This window comes from Rhipicephalus microplus, chromosome 6 (genome assembly GCF_043290135.1).
Source record: "Rhipicephalus microplus isolate Deutch F79 chromosome 6, USDA_Rmic, whole genome shotgun sequence".
Taxonomy (NCBI): Eukaryota; Metazoa; Arthropoda; class Arachnida; order Ixodida; family Ixodidae; genus Rhipicephalus; species Rhipicephalus microplus.
The window spans coordinates 58,066,156-58,090,410 of NC_134705.1; the positions used below are offsets into that span (position 1 = coordinate 58,066,156).

Sequence of the window (24,255 nt, forward strand, 5' to 3'; positions counted from 1 at the left end):
TTATGGGGTTCACTATTCGTGTGCGCTCTCATACGTACTCACCTCGCATGAATGCACTTCTGCTGTGAAAGCTAACATGCCGCATTAATACGCAATAATTGACACCAGTTGTAAATAATTCTGAGTCCCCTATGCCCCAGTTAATTTTTTCCCCAAATATTTCTTTAGACAATCAAGCAGCAAACGTGTACACCAGCGAAACATTTTTTTTTCGAAGATATTGCATGGAAGCTCACGACGTAATTATTTGCTGCGATATGAAAAGCTACATGTCAGCTCCATTACCACGCATGAACGATGCTTCGAAAAACCCTATGTGAGCTACAGTAAGCGGCATGAGCTGCAGTTGACGTACAATTTTCACGGCGCTCTGAGGTAACTCGCCACGGCAAGCAAGACAGCTGCAGCACAGGAAACAGGAGGCCGCGAGCGTGACACAACAACTTCGTCGTCTTTTCTCTCCCTGGCACAGAACTAGCGCCGATGTGCACCAGTATAACTTCCTCCCCGCACAAAGAGGAGCCATCCTGGTGACGGCGACTTGAGGAAGAAACGCTATAATTGGGTCGTAGCAGGGCTTAAGTCACGTGACGTGAACTGTTTCGTGGCCTTGGCAGCGATGATCGGCGATGGGTTGACCGGCTCGACAACGTAGTTTACGGGAGGTGTCTGCTCCAGTATGCGGTAAGGACCGTGGTACCATGGCAAAAGCTTAGTGGAAAGTCCGGGAGTTGCGGACGAGACCCAAAGCCAAACCAGCTTTCTCAGGGAGTAATGGGCATCATACGCAGCTGTGTCATGACGGAAGTTTTGGCACGACTGATCTTGCGTGGTGTACGAGCGAGCCAGTTTACGGCATTCTTCAGCGTAAGCAGCAGTTTGAGAGATGGGCTTGCCCTCAGAGACGTCCGGTTGGTACGGCAGAATGGTGTCCATAGAACATGAACGTTCACGTCCGTACAGGAAAAAGAAGAGAGAGAAGCCAGTGGTAGTTTGAGACGCAGAGTTGTAAGCGTAGGTGACGAAAGGAAGTAGGCGGTCCCAGTTTGTGCGGTCTTCCGACATGTACATCGCCAGCATGTCGGCAAGGGTACGATTGAAGCGTTCCGTCATGCCGTTAGTCTGAAGGAACCACGCGATGTCTTTCGCAGTGGCGGCTGGTAGCGCAGATGTTTCTGCGTACCGCGTGAGGTGGTCCATGGCGACTATTATCCAGCGGTTGCCGTCAATAGTGGTCAAGAGTGGACCGAAGAGATCAACTCCAACGTGGTCGAATGGTCGGGTAGGGCAGGGCGATGGCCGTAGGGGACCAGCACTGCTGAAAGTAGGAACCTTGCGACGTTGGCGCGCAGCGCACGACTGAACGTACCAGCGAACGTATCGATACATGCCTCGTCAGTAGTACCTCAGGCGAATACGCTAGTACGTCTTGAACGAGCCAGCGTGACCGCACTGAGGGTCGTCGTGAAACGCACTGCAAATGTCCGCGCGCAAACGACGGGAGATCACGAGGAGCCACGTGCGGCCTTCGGTCAGGTAATTGCGATAAAACAGCAAGCCTTCACGAAGTGCGAAGTGTCGGACTTGATGATGTAGGGTGCGTGAGGCGGAGTTTGGTGCCCATTGATATGAAATGTGAAGCAGGGAAGCGATCCAGGGATCTTTGCGCTGTTCTTCCGGCATGTCGGTGATGGTCAGAGATGATGAATTACAAATGGAAGCTCGCAAGTCAGCAGTGTCGGAAGGCAGTGGCGATTGAGATAGGGCGTCAGCGTCTGAGTGTTTTCGTCTAGAGCGATTAATCTCACGTATATCGTACTCCTGTAATCGTAAAGCCCAGTGAGCCAGGCGTACAGTCGGGTCTTTCAAGGACGACAGCCAGCATAGCGCGTGGTGGTCGGTAACAACATCAAACTGACGCCCGTAGAGGTAGGTGCAAAATTTACCGATTGCCCAAACAATTGCTAAACACTTCTTTTCTGTGACGAAGTAATTTGACTCCGCCTTTGTGAGGGTACGAATGGCATATGCAACAATGTACTCGCCAAAGTCTGGTTTTCGCTGGGCGACTACCGCGCCAAGGCCGACACCGCTAGCGTCCGTGTATATTTCTGTAGGCGCGTTGGGGTCCTAGTGGCGCAGAATTGGATGAGACGTGAGGAGTAGGCGAAGCTTCGCAAATGACTCATCGCAATCGGCACTCCAAGCTGAGAGGTCATTGCTGCCGGCGAGAAGCTGTATCAAGGGGGATATAATGGAGGAGAAATTGCGGATGAAGCGCCGAAAATATGAACACAGTCCAATAAAGCTTCGGAGTTCCTTTAGAAAGCTGGGCTTGAGATATTCAGCAACCTCTCGAAGTTTGGCAGGATCTGGCGAAATTCCTTCTTTGGAGACGACGTGGCCTAAGATGGTAAGCTGACGGGTGCCAAAATGTCATTTCTTAAGGTTTAACTGCAAGCCGGCGTTAGTGAGGCACTCGAGAACTTGTTCAAGGCGAGCGATATGAGATGGGAAATCTGCAGAAAAACCCACTATGTCATCTAAATAGCATAGACGGGTCTGCCATTTTAGGCCTCTGAGAATAGTGTCCATCATCCTTTCGAAGGTAGCAGGCGCGTTGCAAAGGCCGAAAGGCATTACGTTAAATTCGTATAAACCGTCAGGGGTGACGAACGCTGTTTTCGGACGGTCGGCTTCAGCCATGGGCACTTGCCAGTAGCGTGAGCGCAAATCCAGTGATGAGAAATATTCGGCTCCTTGAAGGCAGTCCAGGGCGTCGTCGATGCCGGGTAGGAGATAAACATCCTTCCGCGTAATCTTGTTTAGGCGGCGGTAGTCAACGCAAAATCTTAATGAACCGTCTTTTTTCCGCACCAGCACGACAGGAGAGGCCCAGGGACTGTTCGATTCCTGAATCACGCCACGTTTCAGCATGTCATCGACGTTGGCGCTTCTAAAACGGCGTTCGGCCTGCGATACTCGGAAGGAACGCTGTCGCAGGGGAGCATGATGACCTGTGTCAATACGATGAGCCACTGCAGACGTGTGCCCCAATAATGGCTGGCCAACGTCGAAAGAGGCACAAAAGTATTCAAGCAGTTGAACAATTTTCTGCACTGTACTGCCGTAAGCGCGTTATCGATGCTGCGCAGGAGGATGTCTTGGACAGGGGAGGTTGTAGCCGCGGCGGAGGTGACGGCATTTATTGTCAACGGGGTCTTCCGCACGTTGCATCCAAAGGGAAGATGGCCTCAAAACTGTCTAAATGTCCAACACATTCGCCGCGTAACAGAGTTGCCTAACAAGGAAAGGGATTGCACGCGTAGACCACACCTGCTTCATGCGCAATGTTAACGACGGCAAATGAGAGTATGAGGTTCCGTCGGCGTGCACAGTCTTCAGACGGTGTAAACAGGGCGGTCAAATCACAAACTGAGTCTAAAAAACGGACACCAGGGTGGCAGAGAACGGAGAAATGATAGCGTCAGCAGCGGCAGCCATTTCAGGCACCGGGCTCGGGACGTCGACGACTGTGGTACTCAAAGGGGACAAAGCGAGTCGAGCTCCAGCGCAGTCAACGAGCGCATCCTGTGTAGAAAGGAAGTCCCAACCGAGAATCACGTCATGGGACGCATCTGGTAGGACAACGAATTCCACAATGTAGAATGCGTCGTTGATAAAAAGACGGGCCACGCACGCAGCCACAGCCTTAACGTGCTGCAAGCTCGCCGTCCATAATAAAAGATCAGAAATGAGTGTCGTCACTTTCTGCAATTTGCGGCACAAAAGTTCACTTAAAACAGAAATGGCAGCTCCTGTGTCGACAAGAGCATGCGTCGCGACACCATCAATAATAACCGCGATCTCGTTCAGAGGCGAAAGATGAGGCCTTGAAATTTTCGACGAGGGCGCAGTTAGTGCCTCAGGAACTGCGGCTCTCAGTTTTCCTCTTGCGTGGGGTTGGTATGGCGGTGCATAGGAGAAATGGAGTGGCGCCAGGAAGAAGGAGATCGACATGAGGGGGAACTAGCACGGCGCAAATAAGCGCCCGATGAGTCGGCGGAAACAGGGTATACTCTCGGCCATTCCGGGGCAGACGCTGAACTACGGTTGGGGAGCTCCAGGACGAAAAGTGGAACGACCCAGCACCTCCACCAAATCTAACAAGCGTGTTCTTCGGAGGAGTTTCAGCAAGAAACTCGCCAGGGTAAGCAAGACAGCTGCAGCACAGAAAACAGGAGGCCAACAGTGCTACGCACGAACTTCGTCGTCTTTTCTCTGCCTGGCACAGAGCTAGCGCTGATGTGCACCGGTACAACTTCTATATGGGTCTAGCTTAAGGAAACATTGAATCCCTCTAGATAGAATCGAATCTTAAGCGCATGCAATACCATTAGGCGACGATGGGACATGAAGTGCACCTCGCTTCTCATGAGTTAGCAGCTGATCGTTCATCGTGGCTGTCACCCTCGGGGCTTCAACAGCCTTGTACGACCATTGGAAAATCCTCATCTCCAAAACAGTTTCTACCTATATTACTGCTAAAGTCAACGAACGAGTTTGACCACCCCCTGTCACCATGTTATCGGACGCGGAAAACATTTTGCTTCTCAACCGGTCAACAAGCCAACCACTAGCTTTGTCTTGTCACCTATAAAGAAACGTACGAAAGCAAGCGTTGAAGCGGTGGCCAATTCAAGATTACTCAATAATAGAGGAGCTGATCACGAGCCCGCGGGACACTCTATGTACGTTATGTAATTTAAGCTCTACAGAAGCACTGGTGATCGCTACATGCTAGTAAAACACCATGACTTTCAACTGAAAAAGGTCGAACAATGACAATTGACTAACCTACATGGTGGCATAAAACCTCGCGAAGCTTATGTGTGCACGCTGTGGGCTGTTCGCAAGTTGCTTGTGAAAACTTCGCACCTCACAAGAACGACTGACACATACCGCGTAACGGAGAACCCGGTTTGTGCACTGATGCAAGGGACATGCAGAAATGTAGTTTTAGTTTCTTGCTAACGCGCTCATGTTGAGGCTTGCGCAGCCGAGCAAGGGAGCGTCTGACTATATTGACATTCCTCGAGGGGATACTCCTGAAGTCCCCTTGTTCACGAGATAGTTTAAGGGCATTGCGAATGTGCAAACCCTCCCTATTTCCGGAAGTCTGTCACAATCAAAACAAGAGAAGCGTTGATTTGTGTGACAAGGTATAATAAAAAAATTATGTATACAAAAGTATACAGACAAAAGCGTGAACAAAGCCAAGCGCGACGTGCTGCAGTAGCAGGTGATTCAAATTCGCTTGTTGCCTTGGAAAATAAACCAAAATGCTGTTATCTACTAAGTGCATTTTTCATGGTCGCATGTTCAACAATTTCGAAGACCTTCTTTTATTGCTTCAAAAGTTGTGGCATCACACGTTTTCAAGGGTTGCTAGACCACCACTTCGTTTTTTCTCCAGCGCTGCCATGAAGCTAGGAGGTTTGATAATCATCCACGCTTTCGAAGTGTCTGTCTTGCTCCTTCGGCATGCAGCTTTGCGAATGTCCCCCCACTGTCTGCAGGAAGAACGGGAAGTAGCATTACTGTGAGCAACACGATTCTTGTCAATTGCGCTCAAGTAGGGGCGTAAGCACAAGGCTTAATTACATCTGTCCTTCATTGTAACAGTGAAGTAAAACATTTAACCATAGATATCCTGTTTTGCACTTTTGCTACACTGAATATAAACCTCAAAAAAGATAATAGACCTGTCAAAGGTTCATGGAACACATTTATTGCATATACATTACGTTTAATGAAGTTGCAAAGTGTTCCACGTTAGGCAAAGGTAATTATTTCAATTGATGAAGAAGTCAGTTATGCTTCGTGCTCTTGAAAAGAACTCTAAATGAAGAGTAAACAAAATGAGTGCATTTTCATAATTTCTTCAATGCATAACTGCATCTGAGTATTACAGCGTTAAACAGAATTTAGAAGCCCAAAGTCAACAAAAAATTACAAAATGGAAATGCTCGCAGTATGTCAAAGCCAGAGCATAAAAACTTCTTTCTGTCAAAACTTTAGAGCACAAAAAAGTCACACTGAAATCACGCTTTAAAAGTCAATGCAAGGCAACATTCTCTATTAAAGCGCTCTGTTTCACTTGCAGTCCGGCTTTCATCATACGTACATCTACAATTTCACTATAGCAAATTCATTACCACAAACGTTTCTACCGCAAAAACTTCTGTCGATGCAGTAACCATAACCGAAACACGTAGGTGTGTCAGTTATGCTGCTTTGTTTTCACCACAAGTTGAAACTTTCCAGGTATTTCCCGGCTTCCACAACCTTTTCGTGCTTCCCATACCATGCAAATTTTTTTAACGCCACCTGTTACTTGTGTGATTCGTGATTCTTTTACACAATTATTTCATTTGAAACAATTACTAGCATAGCAATAAAGAGCAGTCCTTTCATTTGTGCAATGCCTTAAAGCCGAAGCTTCTTACGCCGTGGGCCAAAGGTGCCGTGCCGTCGTAGCCACATCTCGTTTAGTCCTTAGAATGTCCGCTCGATGACGGTACTTTTATATGATGAATATATAATGAAAATATTCGATATGGCAGTACTTGGAGTGTTTACTAGATGGACGGACGGATGGACAGACAGATTGGCGAACGTATGCGTGGACGCACAGACAGATAGACAGACAGACGAATGGACGCACTGTTGGATGGACAGACCGAGACGGACGTGCGGACAGATAAATGGATGCACAGATAGGTGCACGGACGGACGCGTGGGCAGATGAATGAACCGACGGATGGACAGGCGCACGCATGCACGCACGGAAGGACGAGCGCACAGACACTTCACCCCACTGGTCGTCATTCTCTCCGAGCATATGCAGTGATTTGTTTAAAACAGTTATTTGCATAGTTATCGAAATAACTGTCATTTCCCCCTTTGGTTATTACTGTCAATTAGGCCAGTAGGCCTCGGGCTTAAGTGCACTAGCGTCGTGCTTAATTGCACTCGCGATCACTCCATTACCCGAGTTGATTACCTTGCCATCGACATTCATGGCTAAGAGTGGCTTTTCCAAAGTCATTCTTCTTCCGAATCGAAATGACAGGTCATTTCGAATTTTAATGACCAGTCTGAAAAACTTTGGTAGGGAAGAGACGTTATAGTAGTTATAGCACATCTTCTGTGACTGTCATCACTAAAATGCGTGGAATAAATCACTCGCAGTCGATTTATCTCGCAACGTGAGGTCATCGCGGGCAAAAGCGACAACGCCACTTCTCACTTTTCAGAAGACATCTGGGGCCGAATTCACAAAGCTTCCTCTTGGCTACGCATTTTCTTAGCCAAGAATTCTCTTATCTGGAGGGATTACTATAGCGCGGGTATGAATTTAACCTAATCGGCACTTAGGATGGCAAGAAGTACACACAATAGCCGATGAAACGACAAGGAAAGAAAGAAGTGTGTGCCGATAATATCAAGGTAGCACGCAAAGCGTCTAGGATTGAGAGTATACGATGATAGCCAATGATTTGCTGCATCTAAGTTTTAGTTGCGCGAGCGTCTGCTACAGTGCTTACGGGATGCCGCGTACATTGTAATAGATGTTTTGGTGGGCTGTGCAAAGCCAAGCACTCGCCTTTCATCAACGACTGTAGCTAAAAAAGAAATTTCTCGATGGCCTTAAGCCATCGAGCAATTCATGCACTATCTCGTCAAGTACAAGTAAACAACACACTCCAGGTGCACCACATCAATGAAACCACGCATAAATCGATGCATGCAATGCTTGAAAATGTGCCTCGAATGTCTTCCCGCACTTAGCACGACCACTTACCTTACATTTTAATGAATCTGCGCTGATACTTAACCAATTCGGTGCAATCGAGCACGGTGGTGAACGTAAGGGTGTTTTGTACCTATAGTAACAGGTAGCCTTTGTTACAATATTCTTATTACAAGACAAAAGAGCTACATTTGTGCCTGCAGACGAATTGGGCGGAAATAGATTGAACTGAATTGAATTGAATTGTTTATTCACAACAACAAAGTTGCGAGGATGACCAGGCAAAAAAACTGCATTGAGCAGCTTGAGGGGAACCTGACCAGCTACAACAGTAATCAAATGAAATTGTGAGCGGAATTTCGCTGGTTCCATGCACCACAGCATTTTTATAAAGACGAAATGTGAGAACGTGCATATGTTTACGCTTAGGTATATGTCTACGTAAAACGAGGGAGACTCAATGGGAGGTGTTTCAGTGCTAAAGCTTTTCACAAAACAAGGGGCAAATATTTCGTCCAGCGTTGTTTGAGCGAGCAAACAAAGCAAGGGGCGTGTATACGAGTCTTGAAGTCGAGAGACGTTATCACACGTGCGAAAAGAATGAAAAGAGAGAGAGAGAGAGAGACTCTCAATTCGGCTTCGCGAAAGCTTGAAATTGATAGATAATAAAGACAATTTTCTGGCCCCGCCGACGTCAGAGAAAGTTTCCGCAAAGCAGCGTCAGATGCTCGGAGAGCATAAAAAAGTGGAGTACGCGTTATATGGGAGTGACAGCCACTACTCAGAAAGCGAGATGAAGTGTGACAGTCCTTAGATGTGAGAATCACTGCTAATTAGGAGAGTTGAGTTAATGAGCCAAAACTTTCCTAAATAACGATAATGGAAGCGAACTGAGCATTCATCTAGTGAAAGTGACACTAGTGACAGTGAATTCATTATAGTTGATTAGCGTTATCACAGGCCGATATATACTTTTATTTGCTCATTTATATTTGGCAAACTATGAGACGGTAACCTACGTTAGAGCCGGCTATCCCAACGTCATGACAGTAATTTACAAGAATAAATAGCGCACGGTTACACAGTCACACGTGGCGGTTTCTATCTTCTAGTAACCTTGGGCAAACGCATTCTATTTTTTATATTTTTGACAAAGTTTCACCGGACGTTTTTGCATTTGGCTTCATTCGAAGGAATGACGCTATATCAGCAATAGGGCGAATGCAAGCACTGCTGCTGTGTGCGACCGGTTACAGCGCTCAACTACAATCTAGGAGGTACTTAGTTCGATTTGCAGAATCACAGATCACTTTTTTTTTCAAGAAGTTGCCCGGCCTGACATCATGCGTGGTGGCGGGTACTAATTTTTTTAGAAGTAGGCTTTCGCACTTGCTTCTTTCACTCTCCTTTTGACCCAAAAGCACTGTACTGTGCTCCTTCAAAAATTAAACAATTCAGGGTTCATAATTTTCTCCTCCATCCTCTCTTATCACAAAAGTGTCCAGTGCTGAAATACCAATATCATACCTGGTATATTACTTTTCACGTGTTTGGATATTCTACCAGTGATCAGTGGTCATGGTGTTTTGAAGAAAATCTACACATGCAGCGAGCTAACTGCTTGCGGCCAAGTTGACTGCCTTTGTCGGGACATGCTTTTGTGCTAATTTGGTGGGCATCATTACATGCAGCAAGACCAAAGAGCACGGACAGTTAGAGCAGACACAGAGTGATTCGTTTGTGTCGTCTCTCCCGCTATCTGCCACGCTGTGCGCTTCAGTGTAATGTCGCTGTCAATGGTTAAAATGAACCATAGCAGTTAATCGAGTTCTGCTGAGAGGGTTACTTATTGTTCAAAATGGAACAGAACAATGGCAATTCGATTTTGGTCATAGAGAGATACTCTGCTCTTGGTTACTAGAATAAATTTTTAAACCGAAGTTTACTTTTTATTAACAACAGTTCCAGTGCAGATGAACGGTGCATGGACACAGTTCGTGTATCCAGCTTGACTAGGTTTGTGACCTTAATTGTTATTGCCAACCGGTATTACAATATGCATAAATATCACACACACATACAACCATGGGTAATAGCTTGCTTATTCTGATTAAAATTGATATGTTGAAATCGACATATTCGAACAACGCAATGTGTACAAGATATGCCTTGTAGAGTAGCAATTCTCTAAACTAATCTTCGCAGGTTCCTTCCATTTTACCCAATTTCTTGCCCATGACTGTAGGTTGGTAAACGAAACAACTTCTTCGAACACCCATATTTTGTGTAAGGTTACATTTACTTTTATGCAGTACAAAACAAATTGAAATGTGTAATGACTCAGAAGAAAGAGAACTAGAAACAAATTCAGCCAAATCATTACCAAACTTATTCACCAATGATAAACGAATTTTCATTTAAAAGATACATACATACATACATACATACATACATACATACATACATACATACATACATACATACATACATACATACATACATACATACATACATACATACATACATACATACATACATACATACATACATACATACATACATACATACATACATACATACATACATACATACATACATACATACATACATACATACATACATACATACATACATACATACATACATACATACATACATACATACATACATACATACATACATACATACATACACCCAGGTGTAAATAATAAATTGAATGGCTATAAAACAACAATTCTAATACACTCATTTTGAATATACAGAAAGTGACTTACGAGAGAAATCTACCAGCACTGTTATGTCTGAACACGGTGTTTCTCGAACCATCTCGCAAAAGCTTGGTGCATGGTTTTTGCTGCTGCCCAGTGACAAGCAGTTTTTATAAGAATCGCAAGAATAAAGCCCCTGACAATGTCATGCTAAAGAAAAGGGCTGTGCATCAATATTTCTGTACATGTCTGCAATATCACTCTGTTTATTTACATAGCTCGGCTCATTCACAACACACTAACAAAGCATGTTTAGACACTTGGGCTGAAATTCGGCACAACGCAAAGAAATTCTAGACAATACATGAACAATACAATCAAAAGCTACTAAGCTCCTTGGTGTGAACAGTGTTTATATTGACAGCTATAGGCGCCATTTTGTTTCCTGAAAACACTTCTCAAAAGTAGAATAAACTTTATTTAGCTAAATGTTTCTATTCCGGCGCGTCGTGGTGGTTCAACGGGGGAAGTGACTCTTTCGGCCAAGAAAACAAAGACCAATTATTTTTACAGTTCGTGAATTCACTCCTGCTAGCACTGAGGCAGCTGGAAGGAGTGGTTTTGGAGGGAGGAAACCACCACATTCCCACCAGTTGTGGCCATGGGTTGCTAGTTCACTTGGACTAAAATGATAAAAAACACTCCTCAAGAAGACTTCAGAGTTTGCACATCAATACAGTTCCCATACAGCTGTCTATTAGTCTGCTTGAAAAATATTCAGTTCACTGGTAGGCAAAGACTGTACACTAATTATGTGAGGTGATGCTCCGGTGCACTGCATGTATGTCTTGCTGCTGGCCTCAACTGCGATGTTGTTCAGCACATATGTGTAAAATCACAACGAATACTATGCCACTGCAAAGTATTTATGTGTCATTTGCATGAAACATGGAGCACAATGAAAGAACATAAGAACAATAACCTAACACAGTTAAAAAATGTAAATATATTTCCATAGAGTTTTCAAAGCTCATCTGAGAATAGTAATACTGGTTATAAATCCATATATACTTCTATAACAAGGTATTTTAAGATGCCAGCTTTAATATTAGAGTATACCAGTACCTTTGTAGGGCTAAATAATTGTACTGGCACCTAAAAAAGATAAATAAATGCATGCTATAGCTACATATAAATTAAAAAACATACTTTTATTTCTAGTCTAAATAAACCTGCATAGATGATAAGTCACTTGCATAGTACATGTTTACATTATGAACAAACATATCCGAGCAAAGTATACATTAAAAGTTACACTTACACAGTAGAAACATACAAGTAGACTCTTGAATACAAGTATACAAGTAGACTCTTGAAGGACGGACAGGCAGTTGGATAACAATACACAAGCACTAAAATCTACTGTTAAGATATACTAGGAGTAGTGATGACCCTCTTCCTTCCAAATAAAATAATTCGCATAGATTCACTTTCGAGAGCTTATACACTCATGGCATCATTAGTGCTATACAAATGAGTGTACACTGAAGCAATAAATCGACTAAGTACAAGATTACCGCATTTATAGCTTTACTTCTTGTACTACAAAGAATGCAAACACAGTTACCAATGCCGACCATGGATGCTGTGATTTATGACAGGTAAATGCAGAGACACGCAGGCACTTAACGCGCATGTTAAAAACTTCACCTCAAAAATATTTTCCCACTAACACTAGAGTAGCCTTTTAGTGTCATTTTAGTGTCAATTAGTGTCATAGCTTGGTATCTTCTATTCAAAGTTTACATAATTTGGAATGCAAGCAAAAGAACTGCTGAATAATGCACTGCTAAGATGTTGAACTGCAGTTGCACAGAATGTTACTACGTATACACATCAAACTGCTCTCGAGATCACAAAGTGCTCTTTCTACTGTCGTAAACTTTGAGCAGGAGAACAGTCACTGGCAGTCCCTTCATACTTGTTGGTCTTCTGTGCTTCGTTCATGATACACTGTAAATTACCGTGGAGTACCGGATCCCTTGTTATTGCTGGAACTTAGAAAAATAGAAATAATTGTTACAACCTTGCTACATGCAAGAGTGTACAGTTGTTAATTATGAGCTAATATTTACAGATGTATATTCAGAAGCCAACGACAAGCCTCAACACACACACAAACAGTGAAGACTGAAAATATATTTTATTATGATACAAGAGCAAAACTACAACGTTATAGATGAAGGCATGAAACTCCTGCCAGGCATGAAAAGCCAATAAATTTTATTCTATTTGGACTTTACACTATGTGCGAGAAGCAGATCACAAATAGGTTCACTAAGAAACACAAGTTAGACTGCATTACAACACAACAGCCAATGCTCATAACTTTAAGGCTGTCTAACATAGCCAGCTCACCATACCACGTATAGGAGCAAATGTGCAGTCTAGAAGAAACAAAGCACTTGTGGATTATGAGTGTGCTTGTTGCCGACATCTATTATCCCAAAGAAAGAAAACCTTTCAAAAATGCACTTCATCGGAGGAAATAATCATACGCAACAAACACAACGGGCTCCTACAGGTACCACCAACACTCACAATTTGTGTTGATACCAGTGACTTGCCGGATGGATATGCTGCGCCCTGCACAGAACACCAAAGGAACGCTCCATGACTTGGCTTGCATGTGTGCAGGTTGCATCGCACTGCTGCTGAAGTAGGCTAGTCACAGACAGAGAGATGAGGAGCCATGGCTTGGAAACACACTGAACGTCACCTTTAGAGATCAATAATGGATACTTAGGTAAGGTACAATTTGTAGAAAAATATATATCACTACGCAATTGTGGTGAACACGTTCAGCTGAAACACAAGCCACAGCACTGAGAGAGAAAAAAGCTCTATTAGGTAAAAGATGCAGTTACTGGCCCTATGTAGTCTGAGGCTTGTTCAATAGGTCTTTCTCCTTGCAAGTTGTGAACAACTAGGCAATTTTCACCCACTTGCTATTTCCTTCCAGAGCACTTGATCCACAAAGGGAGTCACAAGCTCGAGAGCTCGATAAGGAATCAAAGTATTTGCGCTCGTTTAAAAGCACAAGATTTTGTGTCTCAGATCATTAGAGTTTCATTCATAAGCTGCAGGCTTTCAACTTCCAACATTCTCAAGTATCTTGCTATTAGTTCTATAAATGATCAATAGGAATTATGTGTGAGAATAATACAGCTATCCACTGCAAGCAACCATGCTTGGGTTTTCAATTTGTGCACAGTAAGTGGTGTTCACTTAATCGTATTTATTAATAAAAAACTAACCTTGCAGCCAGCCGTTAGGCAGTTCTGTGCCCTCGAAGCTCCCAAGCAGATCGCAGTCCTACCAGATGAGGCTGCCATGCATGCTTCCAGGCCACACCTGCTGTATGATAACAGTCCCAGTAGTGACATAGCCTTGCACGTGTCCTTCCTATTTCGTACAGGTGCTCAGAGTCATGATGAGGATTGATGTGCCAGTGCGTGCAACCAATGCATCACAGGACCTTAACAAGCCAATATCTGCGATCTGTGAGGAGCCAAAAATGAGATATTTAAAAACAATCATTAAAAGCACTCAGTTCTAATACTTATTTGACGAAGCTATCACTTCGTCAAAGTGACCAAAATCTGCTATAATCACTTTGAAATAAACTGAAGCTCATGTAGAATTTACGTACCGCAATATCTATGTCCTACTGAAGTATAGTACTACCACAGTGGTAATCGTCTATAGAACTAATTTTCCAAAATAACCTAAATTTTTAAGTGCAACCTGGCTCCTGAGAAATTAAATTCACATTAACTTTCCAACTATCAAACGTGGTAAATCGACAGGCCAAACCTCATAAACAAACAAGAGCTCACTGGTATGAAATCACAAAAAACTTCTTATGTATTTGCTCCAAAACACATGTATGTATGTAACAGTAGTAGTGAATTTTTTATGCTTCAACTTACCATAGCGAAACATTACATCTGATGGACTTAAAAGCCTGCACACGTTATAGAACTGCGTGAATTATAGAACCGGTGAAATTTAGTTTTGCAAGGTGAACTCACCGATGGCAGCATTTAGTAGCCTTCGATGTCATGAGGAACCAAGTGTGCTACAGCCAACAGGCAAAGGGCATCTGCAGACTGGAAGCTGCCGATGACAGCAATGACAGGCTGGCCAGGCGTGCACGTCCATTGATATAGTGTAAGAGCTGACCATGACCGGCTGTTGTCAAGGCTCTAGTGCCGTGCAAAACGATGGCCAGACGAACTCGGAATCCTGTAGTTAGGAGTATTAGCCTACAACTTGATCCAAAGCAAGGCATCGGTGAACTCTTCGCTCTTCCTGGGGGCCGGAGGGAAGCTTGACGTTCACGGGTTCTCGCTGCCACATATAACTCTCAAGTTCTTACCGAAGAACAGTCTAGGCGCGCTGCCAAAGTAACACGATCCACAACAGAATGTAGCATCTCGCAGCTTTAGTTCATCACATCACAGTGCTAGGACTATGGTTATCACAAAACCGAGAAGTGACGACGTAACAAACAAAAGCGCCAAGCTCCACCACCGCAACTTCGCCGGGCAAAACAGTTATCAACGATGTCTTTCAATTTTCGGTCACACGAGCACAGCTTGTTCACAAGTCTTGGAACGTAAACACAGCAACACTGTTCACAACGAACATCGTTTCACTCCCGAACACTAGATTGCTCTCAAGAAAATAGAAACGTACGGGCTAACCAGTGGCGAAGCAAGAACCGAACACAGCGCGTAGTTCATACGTTTCCATACGTACTTGGGGTCACTCAGGTAACGTGCCAAAACGCTGTCAATCCGAAATGTCACACAGCACCCAACAGAGAGACTGGAAAGTCAAGCAAACCAACTGTTACCGGCACACAAACACACATTGCAGGCTTCTAGAGTGCTAGTTGTCGTCGATACACCGGCGCCGATCCCCGCTTGATAACCACACCGACGCACAGGCTTCGCTGCGCTTCACCGTACACCATTGCACTGCCGCAGCTTTCCGCACTGCTTACACGCACCGAAAGAGCCGCCGTAATCACAACGCATCTGGTCGCACGCTGAAGTAACACATGCGAAAAGCGTTTGCTGAAAGTCGCACCGACCGATATGCCATGTTGTTTTCGACAACTGCGCAGCACGTAGGAGAGCTCTTAGAAAGTACTTGCGCAATTTTCACGTCGTGACAAAATTTGCTCTTATGTGCGAAGGGGGTGATATGACGAACACGACATGCGTGCCAGATGAAAGAAGTGTTTTGGCAACGTCTCGGAGTGAGCTGATGTAGAGGGTATTGCTTGACAACCAATCACAAGCTGTGCCTGTCGGCCAAGCCGTCGTCTGCTCGTGTTTGTCGTCTGCTTCGATCAGAGAATGCAACAGGGGATTCACCTTCGCAACGCTAATATTCTCAGGCCAAGTGGTCGCTGCGTCACACAAGATGCATGTCAGTGGCTCGCTCTACCTTTGAATGATGTTTGTACGCCTCATTAAACGGCTGGTAATAGTCGCAGGGATAAATTCAGCCAAAGTTTGCTCCAGAATCGTGAAGGTTTGCATATTTCCGGTGTCATACAAAGTTACTAGGCTCATTTTATTCTGACTGCTTGCCATATTATCCCGGTTCATATCGGTATCTGAACAGTGAAGGTGAAAATGCATGATTTGTTTGTAGTTCCATGCGAAATCACGCACACCTCTAATACGCTTCGGTTTACAAAGTACGCGCTGTTCCAGATCGTCCCAAAGTGTATCGACAGCTGTATTTCAGAGATCGCACCCGTCTAACAGTCAGAGCCAATGGAAGTACACTAGAGCACAAGCTTTATGAACCACTCACTAAAAAGTTCCTGTCATTTTTATTTCCAATAGCGTGCAATGAATGTGCTCCCATTAACCTCTTTGGTGGTAATTCCCACCAATGAGGCAAGGATCTCGAGTCGCACTTTTAATTGGACGAGATGGGGCGCAACACAACAACATAACAAATAAGGTTAATCCTATGCCATGCCGCGTTCGAATACACCGACCATTCACGTATCACATTGCTTTTCATCCAACCAGAAACATTTACATGCATAATTTTACGCCATTGACGTCCAATAGAATTCTTCAATTACTGCGACTTTGAACTTATTGGACGACGGTGGTTCTCAACACCATCCACTGCGTACAAGGGAAACAACACACGAAACTCAAAGCGCCGAAAGAAATAAAAACGCACCAGCAGTCATCAGGCAGCCCTTCATGGGCATGAAATAACTCAAAACCAGCCAGGGCACCAAAGTATACCGCCGAGGCGGCAGGTTCTAAGTAGCCATATAGTTCCTAAGAGTGGTCTGGACCCCTCTTAGGATTTTTTCTCAGCCAAGCTGTTTTTACGAACAATTTTGCTTCGTGAATCCACTTACGAGCACATTTCGGTGACGTAAGCAAATATAGCAACTGCATCAGCATCGCTGACATGTTCCCGAGCAGTCACAACGCGCTATATTGCAGCGGCCGTTGTGACAACGATGGCCTCTTACGATGTTTTTTTTTTCGTTTCATGAATCGACTAACACAACAAAATTTCTCTTGCGCAAGAATGTTTTCGTAAGTGAGTTTTGAGAATCCAGCCCCTGATTACAGCACCGCTAATACACTAATGATGTTATGATGACTGTGAGTTGTGTGACTTCATGTGGGCATGCTTTTCCCCCTCTCCTCCTTCTTTTCTTCATCTTTTAAGCCCCTCCCCCCCCCTCTTCCGCATTGTAGGATAGAATACTGGTAATTCTGGACTCTTTAACCACACTGCCTTTTGCTTTTTTTTCCCTGTTCTTTTCTTACTACCCAATCGATCGCTGCAACAAACTTTGAATCCGCCGAGTACCACCATATTAACATTTTCCTTCATTTACATGTAAAGGGGGAAAGAAGCTGCAGCAATGCACATCATAAATTTTGATAACCTAAAGAACAACTTTCTAACGTCTCGCGCGATTCCCCTGCGCTCTACTAGAGCTACTGTTCAGGTTTACTTCATTGCAAGTTGCGTTCCAATCTTTTACTTTTGTCAAGGGATCAGTCAATACTGCAAAAGCTTGTTACTTCGAACTCCATGAATTCAGTATATTTAACTGTCACCCAGGTCCTGGCACCGCCCTGTGTATTTAAAATAGAGCAAACTGCCGATGGTTAGAACGGGTGTTTAATCATAACAGGTAATTCGAACTGGGAGCCCCCTGAATTTCATCTCTCCTCGTACAAGGCGGCCCAGAATGATCATATTGTGTCGGAAAGCGAAACCAGACCAAATTTAATGAAGATAAACACCACACAACATCTGCACTTCTTCGCAAATGAAAATTTTAACGCTGCACTGGAGCCCTGCGCAAGCTGCAAAAAATGTTCACGAAGTCGCGCCAAAACAAAAAAAAACGACCAAATTCAAATGGCGGATTACTTGGATTGTTGAATTGCTTCAAATTTTCAATTGCACTGAACATATCCGGAGTAAAAATATTGTCATATATTTCGACATTAAGGCTCATTGCTCCCATAAAGGCATGTTGCCTCTTGTTTCTAGCACGTCATCTCCTGTTCATTCTTTTCTTTTCTCAATTTACGGGATCATTCACCACAAACATGCAGTCAAGCACCACGACATGTGTGTTGGCTAAACAAATTGAGCCTGATCTAAGAAAGACATCCTGCCATAGACATACTCTGAGCTCATGCCACTCCGAGGTGACAGTAAGCAGCTTAACAAATCTTTGTTCCAGGAACGCATTGGGAAAAAAGGGCAGATCCCATGTACAGTGGCAATCGAAGATATGTGAAGCACCAGTGAGGAAAATTGATATGTCGCTTTAAAATCATCACATTACGAAACGCTCGTAAACTATACCGTATATGAATTCCGTGACATGATTATCATGTTCTGACGTGTCACCTAACTTCGCCATCTGTTCATGTCACGTGATACCAAGTTTGGCATATGTGGAGCGAGCGATATGGCCACGAGGACACTGTGAGCGTATCATGTAGTCATATTTTACATGACACGAATATCAAGATTATCATGTTTGTACGTCTCCTTTCCCTTCGTCGTCCATTCACGTCAAACAATACAAAATTTGGTTTATATGAAGCTAGCAAAATGGCTGTGAGCGCATCATGAGCCTGTTTGTTGTCATGTTCTTACATGGCACGCATGCCATAATGACCATGTTTGCACCAGTCATTCAGTGACCATGTTTGCACCTTTGTCATTCAGTGACGTCACGAAACGCCAAATTTGTTATAATTGAAGCTAGCAAAATGACCATGAGCGTACTATCAGCGTAGCATGTAGTTATTTTTACATGACTCGCATACCATGATTATGATGTTTGCACCTATCACGTAGCTTCGTCATCCATTCCCGTCCCGTAATACCAAATTTTGTGTATGTGAAGCTAGCGAAACTGCCACGAGCCCCCTATAAGCACGGCGTGTAATCATGATTTACATGTCATAATTTCCACTTCAGTGTGTGTAGCTTCTGTTCGCCATGCCGTCATGTCATACCATAGCAGTTTTGCAATATGTAATGTGAACGGAACCACCTCAATGGCAGCAAGACCGTGAAATGTACCCTGTGACATTCATGACATGAATGTCATGACTTTCATGTTATTACTAGTTCGTTAGGCTCGTCATATAGCCATGTCATTCCATACCAATTTTGATAACGATACCATTATCTAAACGGCCAGGAGAGGTAAAAGTCATAGGCGCATACATAGATAGATAGATAGATAGATAGATAGATAGATAGATAGATAGATAGATAGATAGATAGATAGATAGATAGATAGATAGATAGATAGATAGATAGATAGATAGATAGATAGATAGATAGATAGATAGATAGATAGATAGATAGACAGACAGACAGACAGACAGACAGACAGACAGACAGACAGACAGACAGACAGACAGATAGATAGATAGATAGATAGATAGATAGATAGATAGATAGATAGATAGATAGATAGATAGATAGATAGATAGATAGATAGATAGATAGATAGATAGATAGATAGATAGATAGATAGATAGATAGATAGATAGATAGATAGATAGATAGATAGATAGATAGATAGATAGATAGATAGATAGATAGATAGATAGATAGATAGATAGATAGATAGATAGATAGATAGATAGATGATACGCTCAAAACCGCATGCGTTGTATAAGATGTGCTTAGCATATAAAAGCTGCTTTCACGCGACACAGGCAAGCGTAGAACACCAAGTAAGTGCACTAGCGTCGTGTGGGTACTCGGGCTATGTTACGCGAGTGGTTCCCAAACGCTGTTTAAGGAGCAGGAAATGTCACGCAGGGCGGATGCAGTTAACGCCTCTGCATATTTGCGGAACCAACGCAACTTTGCTGTTATGCCATGCGTGCATAGGTTGTCGCACAATATCAAAAAGGTGGTTATAAATTATGGCATGCGGATGGTTTTCTCGGCTCAGCATAGGACGATTGATGCGGCTGCATGATTGGTACATGCAGTCGCATCGGTCGGAATGCGCCGAAAATGGCCACGTTCGGCACGCATGATGTCTCAAACTGTGCGCCTTTCACTACTCATGTGCTGTACACTATGGCTCCATTGTGTGAGCAAAATATACACTGGCCAAAATGAATGGTGTCAGACAACCTCAGAAAGCGCAAGGCCTTCCTGCCCACTAATGAAGGTGCTCATCTGCCAAGTGATTGCAGGAAGCTTGGGTGCAACCCTGTGCTTTACAACATAACAACCTTACGTTTGGTGAAGCATAGGTGATGGAAAGTTTTGGAAAGCTTCTGCATTAAGAAAGGTAGAAAATAGCGTCAGTTTGAAAATTGCATCAGTAACAGGTCAGCACACCTGACTACTAAAGAAATCACATTTCAAGACACCATACTAATAAGTATTTAAAAACAGTGGTGCCAAGAAAACTATAGGATGTGTGGGATATGGCATGAAGCAGCCTTGGAAGAACTAGAGCTGATCGATGCAGGCATGCTCCACGCAAAAGAAATACGGCAGCATGGGGCACTGACTGACCAATGTTCCGCCCTCACTGAAATGGTAGCAGGTAGCTTTGATTAACACTCCCGCGTTCTAATCACGCTACAAAGTGCACAGCGGGATGACCACCACCGTAGCTCAGGGGCACAGCATCGCACGCGTTATTCAATGCTAGCAGGTTTAATCAGATCGGTGGAAAATTCACACTTACATTGCAATTATTTTAATGACATTCGCTATACTTTCCTTGACTTTACTGTCTGTCACTTGTCATTCATATTCAGTTTAAATATAAAAGTGAGCACACAAATTTAAAATTGTAAATTACGCCTTCTTTCTGGTCACTTTGATAACCCGTTAAGACTTTGTTTCATATACCACATACTTGCTTCAAGCTCGAGCAAGTTGGTTTCCTGTGGGTATAAGTTTACTTTTCAAGCATTCTTTTGATCAATTGTAAGTGCGAGCCTGTCTTGTCGTGCTCCTTCTTGACGTTTCACGTTTCTCAACATTGTTCGAAAATTCCACATGTACCAACTTACTGGTACATCCCCTTGGCATCAAATTTTGTAGTAGCGTCTAATGCGCGATTACGAGTGCCGACTTGGCTTCCTTTGACCTGAAATCCTGCCTCGGCAAGCTCTTGCAGAAAGTCATCCTCAAGTGCCTAGCGCACTATCTTCAGGGTCAGGTTTTTTTGTCTACTTACATGCATGGTTTCCACCACAAACTCTCAACACGAGACGCTTTCCTCCAGCTTCGAAATGAAGTACTACGCAACCTTCCACATATTCCGGAACATTCCGTAACGTTCCAACGTTTCGCTAAATTCCACAAACGCAACATTTTGGGTGAGACCCTATTAATTGTTTTGGTCAGGATTGTTGGCGCAAATCTCGTTTAATTAATGTGGCTCAGTTCGATTGAAACAGTCGGAATGCTTGGCTCCTTTTTCATTAGAAAGTGGCTTTTCGTGTTCTCGTTACAATAAGGAATTGCCCCATTTCGTATATACCTGTCCAGGAAGTGGAAGATACTTACTTAAGCGTGCTTTACGTTCCCGGGAAATGTAGCCTAGTTTCGGCTTCTCCATTTAGCACATTTTGAAAAAATATGGCTGATATGTATACCCAAGAAAAGCCAGAACCGAGATTGGTAATTTATAGCGACAATGTTGAGAAAAAGCTGCCATTAACAGGATTTACCCGACAACAACTAAGAATAAATTTGATGGTCCCAGCTGGAATCCGACCCAAGCATTCTTTGTGGCAATCAAGTATTCCACCACAAAGCTACTTTTCTAATAGACCCTAACGTTAGTGATCGGGTCAGTTGTAGTAGCAGTTCTGGCTGTCCAGTTTTATGAACACTACGCATGCACTCCTATGATGCAGCCTTCACGTGGGCTTAACAACAAATGTAGTCAAGCATCATACACTTGTGTCTATTTACGTAACAGGGTTCGCGGTGCCATCTTCGCGAGCACGAGTGCTGCATATGAAGTTACCACTTCTGGTGTTGCTAATACCCACATTGCCATTCCCATCATTAGGCAATTTTAAGAACTCGTTATATAATAGGCACGGCTGTTCAACATATATCTGTGTGTACAACGTTCGCGGATACATTTAGTCAGTTCGTAATATTTTTCTCAATAAAAAACAATACTATTACTTTCTTTCGACATGCCTCGCATAACATTGATTTCTAAGGTGCGTGGGATCTGCCAAATTTTCTTTACCATAGCGAACTTTTATAGTGACATCAGCTGGTAATCGGTTATGTGCTAACAGATGTTCCATTTTATATGTTCAGAGGGGTTACTGTGCGGACGAGTTTTATTAGGTGGTTGTATTTCACGGTCGCTCGTAGTTATATTAACCCATAGATTGGGAAAAAATTACGGTGCATTTAGTGAATACTGTCTTCTGCGTTTGGAGGACTCGTGCATTTTGTTACAATATAGTTCCTGCGAAAAACTAAAAACGTAAACACGTTAGCGCTCGTAAAAACCTCATGCAACAGCTGTAAGCACCAGGAACACTTGTGAACACAATATGAAAAAGATGTTCTTACGGACAAAAGTCGGTGCACTTTTCGGGGTCAAAAAGTTTGAAGCAGCTGATCTTCAGGCCATCAAAATATAGGCGTCCAACTTTAATCGCTGTAGGCGTATTTGCTCTTAGAAGGCAGTTGAAGAACTTCCGGTCATCGGCACAGTTTGTCCTGGAGAAATGTTGACGTATTAAAATACAGTTATTCCTTGATAAAATAGAATCAGCAGATTGTGAATCTTTGAGGTAGAGAGTGCAAAAAAAGCAAGGACTTATGAAGCACAAATATACCACACAAGACTCACCACGTTAACGAAAAAAATACCACGGCATCACTCAAGAACCATGAATATTCCTACGTTTGCAAGTGGAACATGCAAATGAATGACCGCACTTGTGTGTTGTGTATACTGTAACACTGCGGTTTTATTGGTTTAATACGGTATTGGCTTGCAGACTTTGTTTTACATGTAGAGAAAAATAAGTACTCCATGTGACCATCATTGCCGGCACACTCCCGCTGTAGCACAACAATGGCGTTGGTTTAAGACCGTTCACTTGAACCCTTTCAGACGCCACCTATAAAGAACTGTATGTAAAAATGTCAAAACCTGAATTTTCGATGGAGGCTGAAATGTTGTAGGCCCATGTGCTGATATTTGGACGCACGTTAAAGAATCCAAGGTGGCCAAATTTCCGCAGCCCTCCACTATGGCGTCTCTCATCTTCATACCGTGGTTTTGGGAAGTTAAACCCCACATATCAATCAAAAGTGTCAAATCGCTACTACGGTTCTTCAAGACACTCATTATTCTATCGCAACAAGGGTGATGAGAAAATTACTGAATTTATAAGTGTTACAGCAACTCATTCTAATTAGGTTCTAAAAAACATCTCCTTACCCTCAAAGTCATAAATGCTCACTTTTTGCATGAATATAATAAAATATCAGGTTAGGAATATCGTGCAAATTTTTTTGGTGATATCCATGTTGAGCAAAAAGAAAAATTATTTTTTTCACATTGGCTCGCAGGAAACGGCACGTCGCAAGGCTCGTCTAACGTTGTAGTGCCTTCAGAAAAGTGACCACATGTACCAGTACACTGCAAAATAGGTTCAACGAAGATACTCTTATTATGAAGGAGGTTCAATTAACGCAAAGTAGGACGTATCTTGCTCTTTCATGGCCTCTACTTGATGCTTATAGCAAAAACAAGCGATGTACAGAATTGTGTACGTAGTGCCTCAAAGGGTTAAATCTTGGCGATTTTCGTTAAATCGTTCACAAACCACACGCAGAAGCATACTTTGCAGCTGTGCCTGAAACTACGGTCAGGGAAATTGCGCTTGAAAAGAGCCAACGCCTCCTTTATTAGGATGCCTGATGAATTGCGTGTGTTCCCAGCGGAGTTGCCCTGCCTTCAGTTTTCAGCAAACGCTGAGCGGGAGCGCTAGTGAACAACACTATGATGAGCGGGATGAGCATGATCTATAAATGAAAGGGGGACAAAGCTGACATTAACAACTACCGTCCTATAACAGTGACACCAGTGGCCTACAGGCTGGCGAT

At 43.5% G+C, this 24,255-nt stretch overlaps 2 protein-coding genes across 5 annotated transcripts in view; both read right to left on the bottom strand.

Annotated features, from left to right (window-relative positions):
• Window positions 1-555: 555 nt before the first annotated feature.
• Window positions 556-1,200, bottom strand: LOC142765850 (uncharacterized). Its single transcript, XM_075867657.1, has one exon. The coding sequence runs from the start codon at window positions 1,198-1,200 to the stop codon at window positions 556-558; it is 645 nt and encodes a 214-aa protein (XP_075723772.1).
• Window positions 1,201-5,346: 4,146 nt separating this feature from the next.
• Window positions 5,347-24,255, bottom strand: part of LOC142764777 (uncharacterized) — a 135,451-nt gene continuing 116,542 nt past the window's right edge. For 3 of the 4 annotated variants that reach the window (XM_075865303.1, XM_075865302.1, XM_075865301.1), the window contains 2 exons: window positions 22,708-22,857; window positions 5,347-5,573 (listed from right to left, as the gene is read on the bottom strand). In XM_075865303.1, the coding sequence (XP_075721418.1) occupies window positions 5,429-5,573; window positions 22,708-22,857 (295 nt within the window). In that variant the 3' untranslated portion in view covers window positions 5,347-5,428. Of the gene's footprint in view, window positions 5,574-22,707; window positions 22,858-24,255 lie in introns of those variants that run through there. The other variant, XM_075865304.1, reaches the window with a different exon arrangement.